Here is an 11350-nt window from a genome sequence, read left to right on the forward strand (position 1 = left end):
TGAGGCAACTTTTTCATTCTGCCCATGTACCCTTACCCTAACCCATTATTATAGCATTATTATATTGGCTGGCTATAGGATTGTGGATGAAATGAGGAAGCCCAGCTGATCAGTCATTACAGCAACATTTAAAACAATATTTTCCTATTCCCAAAATGACAATATAATGCCAATTATATATCCTTCACACTGGGGTTATAAACTAAGAGACGGCACATGATGTGATATAATGCAGTGTTGCCCTGCACTGGTAAAGCTGCTGTGTTTGCTACAAAAAACCCTACTATTGTTTATATAAATAAGCTGCTGTGTAGCAAGGAGGGCAGCCATTCAAAGGAGAAAAGGTGCAGGTTACACAGCAGAACATAATGGTGTTATCGGTTATATAATAACCTGTGCCATGTAGCCTTATTTCATATAAACACAGCAGGTTGTTTATATGAAGCAAACAGAACAGTTTTACCAGTGCAGTGGCACAGCGGCTGTCATAGCAGACATGGAAACAAGGCTGATCATGGTGCTGCTGTGTATACGCAGAAGTGACAGTAAGCTGTGATATACCTATTTCCCACAAACCTCAGAGAGCCAAAGATATAGTGGAAGTAGATGGCTAACTGAGGTTGCTGGGAATGCAGTGCTATTTGCTTGGTTGCTTGTAACTTAGCACAAAGTAACAAGCACAAAAAGCACACAAGAAATCACTTCCTCCACTCCTGCAGCAAGCGTTCCCCTTAGAAAGAGAGTGGGAAAGGAAAAGGCAGTGTGCTCTTTGCTAATGGTGTAACAGCTAAAGCACCGAATTACTCACAAATACAGTTTTCAGGATTAAACATTTGCTTACATTTTCTGATGATGGTTACCCATTTACATAATATATACAGAAAGAACAGCTTTCACTAAAATAAAAACCTACAAAACATTCTGTAAATTCTAAAACCAATTGCACATATTTATACACAACTTGATAGTATCATAGAAGATATCAGTTACAAAAAGAAAGTAAAAAAATAGGTAGGTTTAGGGTCAGTTTTAATGTAAGGTGTAAAGTAAGTTTTTAGTGAAGCCTGAGCTCCATGGCCAGAAAGTGCCATCTATTACATAATGATTATATATTAAATAGATACATTTGCAAGTACTTATTTCAGAAATGCTAAATCTGTTTATATTTTTCTCTGCTAACAACATGACATAAATAATCTGTGACCCTACCCTACCTGCATCCCAGTCAAGGCATGTTGGGCCAGCTTTACGTTTTTTGACTCCAGAGCAAGTTGGAAAGGTAGAAGGCATTTCTCCCTAAAAAGAAAAGTAAAATACCATGAAAACATCAGCTTTAAGGAAGGCATAAAACAAGAAGCCATTTAGCTTCAAAATGAATAGTTAACCAACTGACAATATCTATATATTTAGATTTCATGCACAGAACATACCTAAGGAGGGTTTGGAGAATATTGAAGCAAAATGGTACTGTGAATATGTGAAGGAAGGTACGTACGTGAAGAAAATCGGGTCTATTAGTTTATTTGTTGATGATAACTCGCATATATTAACGAGTGATACACATTCTCTAGAGTCAACTTAACCTTAATAGACATGTCTGTCATGAAATTCTAGGAGGGCCTCATGTGTCTGTCTTGAAATGCTTGGGGAGAGTTCACATTGTGTCTGTCTTGCAATGCTGGGGAGCTTCATGTTGTGTCCCATGAAATGCTTGGAAGGCTTCTTGTTAATAGTCAGTTAGAAGTCAAGAGCATCATACCTCCAATAGCGTTTGCATTCGTGCTGCACATGTAGCCTGTTCCCCACAGGAAATCAATTTGGCACAAACTTGTAAAACACATGAAGCATCAGGAACTAACGATCCATTAGTAATAAAATATCACTTTTAATAATCCATTAAAAATGTTCCAAACATTTTACACACCATGTGTAATGGATCGTTAGTTCCTGATGCTCTGTGTTCTACAAGTTTGGAAGGCCTCATGTGCCAGCCTTGAAATGCTAGGGGGTCTCCCGTTGTGTCTGTCATGACATTTTGGGGTGGAGAGGAGCTCACATTGTGTCTGTCACAGAAGCCTGGGGGGCCTCAAGTTGTATCTGACTTAAAATACTGGGGGCCTCACATTGTGTCTGTTATGAAATGCTATCGGGGCCTCCTATTGTGCTTCACAAAACGCCTCACATTCAGGGTCGGACTGGGCTGGCGGGACACCGAGTAAAAACTTTGGCCTTTAACAGGCGGTCGAGGCAAAAGAAACTTGTGCTTACTCGGTGCAGCAGGCTCACAAACGTGACACAGCACACAAGCGAACGGTCGCAGTGCATCGCGTCGGAACAGCAAGGGGGCCGGAGGGGGGCCCTGGGGCCGTAGCTCTGGTGGGCCCCAGGTCTCCCAGTCCGACCCTGCTCATGTTGTGCCATAAAATGCTGGGAGCCTTGCGTTGTGTCTCATGAAATGCTGGGGGGGGGGCTCATGCTGTATAAAGTGCTGGGAGGGCCTTATGTTGTGTCTGTCTTAAAATCCTGGGGGGCTCATGTATATGTCATGAAATGCTGGGGCGCGCACTTATGTTGTGTCAAGAAATGTTGTTGGGGCCTCCCATTGTGTCTGAAATGCAGGGGGGGGGCACATGCTATGCCTGTTGAGAAATGCTGAAGGCCCCATGCTGCTCTTGTCATGAAAGGTGGGGGCCTCAAAGCATGTGTCATGAAATTCTGGGGGTGGGGGGGGGTGCAGTGCATGTCATTAAATGCACTGTGAAAAACTGTAACAAGAAGCTGTTTTTACCTGGATGCATGCCCTTGCTAAGTGTATAAGAACAGGGCCTCATACAAGCCAATGTTTAGTACTTAAAGTCGTCATTTTCAACTTTTTTTTTGTGCCTATTTCTAAAGTGTACACCTCAAAAAACACTGTCTGTCAAATAAAATGTTAATTCACAATTCAATACATAAGTTATTATTTTTATTTTGCCATTGGGGCTTCCATATCTGCTCATTATATATTCCTCACGTGCTGCACTAACAGCAGGCACAGCATTACCTGTGTGCTTGGAGGCAGCTGCTCACTGATAAAAAGCCAAGTCGTACTGCGACATGAGTAGCTTGCTGTGTACTGCCCCTCCCCTATCCGTGAACGTCAAGAGGAGAACGGTCACATGGTCTGCAGAAGCGACTGCTTTCACTTCAGACTTACTGCCTGCTCTCCAGCGTCCATGAGCAGCCCTCCTTGCACAGACGAATATCAAAGTTTCCTTCAGTAAATTCACTCTGCATCCCTTTGAACTAACTATTTGTAGGACCTGCACTAACTCAATGATTCCCAATGGCACTCTGCACTGCCACAGCTCTGCTAACATTTCCTAGCCCAGCACTGCCTTTCTCCTCCCTGCCCATTAACTGGACTTCACACTGGACCCCCTTAGCTCATAACAAGGTTACAGATATATAGAAACATTGGGGTGTCACCCTGCTAAAGTTCCAGGAGTACCCAGGGCACAAATAAGCACTCACCCTAAATCTCACCCTAACTGGCCTTCAGATTGGACCCCCTTAGCTCATAACAAGGTTACAGATATATAGAAACATTGGGGTAACAGTCACCCTGCTATAATTCCAGGGGTACCAGGGCACAAAAAATCACTCTAACCAAATCTCACTCTAACTGGCCTTCAGGCTGGGGCCCCTTAGTGTTAGAGAGCGAAAGTTACGACAATGCATATTGCATGTTATAGTTACACACTGAAAATACAGTGTTTCAGTGCCCCATAGCAAGTACAGTAAGGTACTGTATAAGTCTATTCAGTCCAAGGCTGGACAGCAAAGCACTGGTAACAGCAGGCAGACACAGAGCTCCTCCCAGTCCAGTCAGCAGAATCCTTCTGAAGAGGTAGCTGTTATCTTGATACCTGCCTATTGTTCAACTGACAGGCTGACAGCTCTGTTTACATTACAGCAGCTGGTAGGAGGGAGGGGGTGATATCACTCCAACTTGCAGTGCAGCAGTAAAATGTGTCTGAAGTTTATCAGAGCACAATTTACATGAGGGCACCTGGGAAATGTCAAAATGTCTAGCCCCACAGCAAATTTCAAAATTTAAATATAAAAAAAAAACCATTTTCTCTTTTGAAAAACGGATTTCAATGCAGAATTCTGCTGGAGCAGCACTATAAACTGATGCATTATGTAAAAAACATGTTTTCACGCGACAGTATCCCTTTAAAATGGCACCTTTTCTAACTTAGACCATCCAATGGCATATACTACATTGTATTTGAAAAGTATATTCTTCATTAAAAAAGGCTTTATTCATATGAAACCGTACTTTACGACAGTTGTTTTACAGCATGTTGTATATTTTCATATAGAGCTGCAATGTTGGGAATAGTTTGATTTAAATTCTGTAACATTTTAATTGACTGCATGATGCATATATGACATATTGTTGTACAAATTATCAAACACTACCAATAAAGTTATCTTATTGAGATCAGAATTGGGTTTACACCACTTAGGGGCATATTTATCAAGGTGTGAGGCTTCAGCTCACCTCAGAAAAACATGCCCACTTCTTTTTATTCCTATGGGATTTTTGAGAAGTGTATTATCACATAGGCAAAGATTTAACGTTCACCCCTTAATAGCTATACAGTACTTCTAAAAATCCATTCGGAATAAATGAAAGGTGGGTACGTTTTTCTGTGGTGAGTTCGAATCTCACATTTTGAAAAATATGCCCCATAGGGTGCTTTATTTAAGCGTCAACCAGGATGATTTAGACCAGTGATCCCCAACCAGTAGCTCGTGAGCAACATGTTGCTCTCCAACCCCTTGGATGTTGCTCCCAGTGGCCTCAAAGCAGGTGCTTATATTTGAATTCGGAAATTGGAGGCAAGTTTTAGTTGCATAAAAACCAGGTGCACTGCCAAACAGAGCCTCAATATAGGTTGACAATCTACCTAGGGGCTACTAAATGGCCAATCACAGCACTTATTTCGGTCCCCAGAAACATTTTTCATGCTAGTGTTGCTCCTCAACTCCTTTTACTTCTGAATGTTGCTCACGGGTTCCAAAGGTTGGGGATCCCTGATTTAGACACTGAATAAGCTAACCGGTCTATTTCTCACAATCTTTCATTATAATTTTGCATTCTTCTCACCAGTTTTGTCTTTTGATCTGTATTTTTATGCCGTTATTTATGCCGTTTCCTCCTATATGGTTTGGTCTTATTCAACATTTCTTTCTTCAATAACTAATTATTGTTCCTTTGTCTTCTTGTTCTGCCTCTCACGCCTTTTATGTCTTCACACAATCCCACTAAGTTTCCATTCTTTTTAATTTTCCATCTCCAATCTACTGACTTAAGTCTTTTCTTCCCTTGCCTGCATACCTTCTTCCCTTGGCACCAAATCTCAGTAAATCAGTACCTGGTACAACCACCCCAGGCTGCAAATCAGCGGAGAAGCTTACGGAGTAAGTTTTTTACAAGCTTTGAACATCTGTCTATTTTTAACCCTTCATGGCAAAAATGCTCAAGCTCTGTCACGGTAGACAGGGACAGTTTAGTAACAGCAATTTTAGTCTTGCCGCAGATTCTCAATCGGATTAAGGTCTGGGTATTGACTAGGCCATTCTATGATGTTCAGATTGTTGGAAACAGTGTTTCCTCTAGAATGCACTGTATTTGGCTCAATACATCCCTCAGTTCTACCAGCTTCCCTGTAAAATAAAAAAACTGTTTAGCGACCACTTACAACAGTGGAAGAAGGTTTGAATTTTATCATTTGCTCCAGTGCATAGTGAGAATGTAATAAAACTTCTTACTGAAAAAGTTATGTTTGCTCTTCTTAAAAGTGGACAATGCACAATTAAAATTCACAATTCCATAACAGTTTAAGGAAGAGTATTACAATGTGAAATGCAAATTTTTATTCTTATTTGTGCAATTTGTATTGCTCTTCGCAACCTTTATTACATTCCCCATAAGATTTTAATCTGTAAAGGACCATTCGTATTTTATAGATTCCCCATTTAATACTTTAATTTGCTGTACACAGTACCTAAATTATCTTCCCTCAATAGTGCCTCCTTCACTTACTTAACACTTCAGAAACTTTTTTCAATAGAAGCCGCTATCATGTTTCCTTGTCCCTCGTCATCTATATGGTGGCTGCGCTATTATTGTACATGCATCACAATTTCCCAGCCACAATGTATAATCACAGTATAATTTGCTTTAATGTAGTGGTACTGAAGCAATTGCAGAAAAGAGGCAGGCAAGGAAGGTACAATCTCAGCTCAGCAAAGGCCAATTCATAAAACATTGAAGCGATTTCCTCTCATGTTGCTATGGCAACCTGACACTATGAGATTGGCTGAGTTGCTTTTGATGGCAAGTAATAAAAAGGTCAATGATGACACATAGAATGACACATAGAATTGAAAGCAAATTCTAGATGATTTCTACACATGCTCTGGTACCCTGCTAGAACAGACTGTAAAGAACTGTAGTGTAAGTCTTGTTCAAAACCTCTGCTGTTAGCCAATAAAATGCATCACTTAATCGGGTCCTGCTAATGCGCACTGGGCACTTGAATCGCAAGGTTCACCATGGCAGGGGTGCTTTGCCAGTGCCAAACAACCTTTCTAGTTTTGATCCATTAGCTGACAGGACCAAGCCGAGTGGCATTTTTCAAAACTAAACTTTCACTGTCCTGATGTTATAACCACATAAAATCCTTGCTATGCTGTTAACCAATAATAAATCAGGATGAGATGTAGGAAGGCCCACAGGCCCCTTCAAAGTTTCATCAGTTAATTTAAAGTGGCAGTATACCCCAATAAATTCAATGATTCTGTGGAACATACTTTTTTTCTATAGTTTTAATTGCAGAAATCTATATTTTAGTTATTTCTTGTATTATACAGGGCAATTTGATTGAGATGATAATAGGTTTACAAGTGCACAGATAAGCCAATGTTCCATTATTTCAGGGTATTATCTCGGCACTGAAAACATACCTTGCAAGTTTTCTGTAATTTGGATCTCTAAAAATAATTTAACCACTAATAAAATTAAATAAGATTGTTTTGCCTCCAATAAGAATTAATTGTACCTTAGCTGGGATCAAGTTCAAGTTAGTGTTTTATCATACAATTAAAAAAGAAAATTTTTAACAATTTTATTTGAGAAACTTAAGTAAAAAGTACATAAGATGTTTTGTGGCCAATCTACAGTAAGCACTGAGAACAGTGACTGTGTAATAAGACCATCTCTCAAAGCTCCCTCTGAGAAATAATCAATTTGCTTTTTAAACAAAAAAAAGCAGGCTTACACCCCTGAACAAATTTTTTATATAGTTACATAGTTATGTTGGGTTGGGTTACCAGGATCCATAGTTGCACAAAAAAGTATGACTGTAACATACTGGTTTTAATCCACTAGAGTTTAAAAAAAAATGTGGAGACATCAGCAGAGAAAATGGAGACAGGTTCTCACAAGACCACAATGAATGTTTAGATCAGTGGTCCAGCAGAAATTTTATCAGAAGTGTGCAAAAAGAAAACAAATGTGGTAAGCAAGCCGGTATACGAGTCAAATAGAGGATTAAACTGGCTAGATAAGGGTTACCATCTATTCCCCTTGCTAATGTTTGCTCTATAGAAAATAAAACGGATTGTATTAGACTATGCCGAAATGCACAATGTGGGATGAGAGATTGCTGGTTTTTTTTTAAACATGGTTACATGGAAATAACCATGCCAATAGACAGGCTGGACAATGTGGTAACGGTCATGGAGGAAACTGTGTGTTTTTAATAACAAGAACTTGTGTATAAGTGCAACAGTCAACTCAAGTTATTGTTGATAAATGGGGGAGCTTTTTTTTTAAACTTGTTTTTATTTAAAGGTTTTACATAATAGTTATACAGTCTTGAATAAACAGCAAGATTTCTGTATTGCTCCTTTAACATTATGTATCTTCATTCTTATGATAAAAACAATAATAACAATTTAAACTTTTAGCTCAATTGACAAATAACAATAGGACCTTATATAGGGTTCTGTGGGTAGGAGGCTAGTAACCCGTTGGCTATGTGGCTCCTGGTGGGTGCATGGTTTGGTTGTCGTTGATCTTGTAACTGGTTTCTGAGGTACTGGGACAATTCCACGACCAGCAATAATGCTGTATCATACCATGTTGTGCATCTAAATGTGTGTACTGTGAGATGTTGTGCATCGGTGAATGTAAGATGTAGTTAAAGGGATACTGTCATGGGGAAAAAAAAATTTTTCAAAATGAATCAGTGTTGCTCCAGCAGAATTCTGCACTGAAATCCGTTTCTCAAAAGAGCAAACAGATTTTTTTTATATTCAATTTTGAAATCTGACATGGGGCTAGACATATTGTCAATTTCCCAGCTGCCCCAAGTCATGTGACTTGTGCTCTGATAAACTTCAATCACTCTTTACTGCTGTACTGCAAGTTAGAGTGATATCACCCCCCTCCCTTTTCCCCCCAGCAGCCAAACAAAAGAACAATGGGAAGGTAACCAGATTACAGCTACATAACACAAGATAACAGCTGCCTGGTAGATCTAAGAACAGCACTCAATAGTAAAAACACATGTCCCACTGAGACACATTCAGTTACACTGAGAAGGAAAAACAGCAGCCTGCCAGAAAGCATTTCTCTCCTACAGTGCAGGCACAAGTCACATGACCAGGGGCAGCTGGGAAATTGACAAAATGTATAGCCCCATGTCATATTTCAAAATTGAATATAAAAAAATCTGTTTGCTCTTTTGAGAAATGGATTTCAGTGCAGAATTCTGCTGGAGTAGCACTATTAACTGATGCGTTTTGAAAAAAACATGTTTTCCGATGACAGGATCCCTTTAAGAGAGTAATTGTCTGTAGTATATTGATCTAGATTTATTGTTGTATAAAGATCTCTGTTAAGAATCCAATCCCCAGTGTACCGAAGAAGCGCTGCCTCATTAAATTCTTTAATGTTAGGAAGATTGGTTCCACCTAGATGTTTAGGTTGTTGCAATTTAAAAAAACTGATCCTCGGGCGTTTTTTTGTTCCAGATAAAAGTCCTAAATGCTTGATTTAGTTTCTTTAGGTCTGTTGTTTTTATATAATATGGCAGCATTTGTATCGGGTATAGTGGAGCTTTTTTTTTTTTTTAATACCATTTTATATGCCGAGAGTAATTGTCATTGTGGTTTTTGTGCTCCCTAGTACCAATGCCAATAGGACTAGATGAATTAAATGATGCCATAAGTAAGACTCAAACAGCACATCCTGAAGGAATATATATATTGGTGACTTTAATCATGCAAATCTTCAGTCAGTTTTTTTCCAAAGTTTTATCAATATGTTAACTTTGCAACACAAGGTATGAATGTTCTTGTTTACTAGAATACAGAAGGTGCTTACATGTCTTTCCCACTAAACTATGGCCTTTTAGACAATAATTCCTTCATATGAACTGCTGCTTAAATGTGCTAAACCAGTTGTGAAATAAATTAAATAGTGGCTGGAATGGTCCATATCAGCAATGCAAGATTGTTAATATGGAATATGTTTAAGGAAGCTGCTACTCAAGATGGCGTGATAAACATGGAGGAATAATCATCTGTAACCGGTTACATTACTAAATGTGTAGAATACTGTATCTAAGCATGTAACTATAAGAACAAATCAGAAGCTGCAGTTAATTCATAAAGTGCAAGTGTTGCTGAAAACCTGCAATGCTTCTTTTACGGCAGGTAATGGTAAATCACATAGAATGGCGAGGGCCAACCTGTTAAGGATTAGAATAGAAGCTCCTCTCGCACTCCCTGGCCTACGTGTTGATTGCCAAGTGCACGGTGACAAAGGGATCAGCACGCTCCAACTGCAAGTAGGTAAGAAATCACTGGCACTTAAAGGGTGCAAGCAGGGACAGTCCCTTGCGTTTTATTAGCAGAAAATGCGACGTTTCTGGGTCAGGCCCCTTTATCAAGCATTTCTTACCAAGCTGTTAAGGGTCATTAAGGCAGCAAAGTGGGTGTATGCACAATTTTTTTTAAATGATATGCATGTGGCAGGGAAAAACTGGCTATAAGCCTTCTGTGCCTGATTGGGCTGATGATGTTTCTCTTCCAGACAGGCTGAATGACTTTTATGCAAGGTTCAATGCACAAAATAATATGCCTGCAAGAAAGATTCCTACTCCTCCAAATGATCAGGTGCTTTGTATGACCATAGCTGAGGTGAAAAGTTTTTATAGAATTAACCCATATAAAGCTCTGGCCCAGATAAAATCTCTGTTTATATTCTTAGAGAATGTGCAGGCCAGCTGGCTGGTGTCTTTAAATATATTTTTAATACATTTTTAAAACTACTAATATTATACCTTTCTCTTTGTGTACAAATATTGGCTTTTTATCATTGATAGCAGCTGTGGGTTGGACTGAGCGCTGGCACAGGGGTGCTTCTAGCAGCTGGTCAACGCCATAGCGTGGATTTTACTGCCTGCTGGCGATTTCTTTCTGTGTTTCGTGTACAAATCGTAGCCAAATTTTGCCTATAGCTGCCATTCAGCCTTTTAAATAGGAATGATTTACAGGCGTATGTTAATTGGCTGGGGCTTAAAAGCTCCCTGCTTTATCACTATAGCTTCTGAGTTAAGGGTGAGTGCACTGTTTGTCTTACTACTCAGTCAAACTGTTTGCTGGGGGATTGATTTGAAATGCACTACATACTTACAATGCTAATGGATAGTGTAGGGCTCACGTACAATGAGGGGCCTTGATGTGGCACATGAGCTTACATATTTTGGCCCTTCAACTAAAGTGGGCCCATACCTTTAAAAATGGGCAATCTCCCCTTTAAAAGCCGCAGTAGCTAGTGGGAGGATCCAGCCCTTTCATTAAAACCAAACTCAAGGTCAGGAGACACTGATCCCAAGGACTACTGCTTTTATATTATTGACCAGAGGTAAACAGTTAAGGACCACCGTATGGGGTTTACCTTGACGTGGTATGGTGGCTTACCAATTTTATGATCATAACTTTGTAACTAAAAACCCCTGTCTTTGTACACACATGCATTTGCATATATATTGAATTATTTGTGAGACAGGGGACCAGGGAATGTGCATTGATTAATAGGATAAATCAGTTGCACTTCCATTGTATTTAAACGTATTATATTTTTTTCTTTGTAGCCTGGAGTGCTTCCACTTTCTCTCCCCTCAAAGTACCTTAAGTATACTAGAAAATTATGTAAACATTAAAATAAACCCCAAAAGCTGGTTTTGCCTCCAATAAGGATTAATTATATCTTAGTTTGGATCTA

At 39.4% G+C, this 11350-nt stretch overlaps 1 protein-coding gene across 2 annotated transcripts in view; it reads right to left on the bottom strand.

Moving 5' to 3' along the window:
• The window catches only part of arfgef3.S (ARFGEF family member 3 S homeolog), a 175335-nt gene that overhangs the window by 136586 nt on the left and 27399 nt on the right, over positions 1–11350 (bottom strand). For both annotated transcript variants that reach the window (XM_018265297.2, XM_041564498.1), the window contains exon 3: positions 1215–1296. In XM_018265297.2, the coding sequence (XP_018120786.1) occupies positions 1215–1296 (82 nt within the window). The remainder of the gene's footprint in view (positions 1–1214; positions 1297–11350) is intronic.

Source organism: Xenopus laevis, chromosome 5S (assembly GCF_017654675.1).
Source record: "Xenopus laevis strain J_2021 chromosome 5S, Xenopus_laevis_v10.1, whole genome shotgun sequence".
Lineage (NCBI taxonomy): Eukaryota > Metazoa > Chordata > Amphibia > Anura > Pipidae > Xenopus > Xenopus laevis.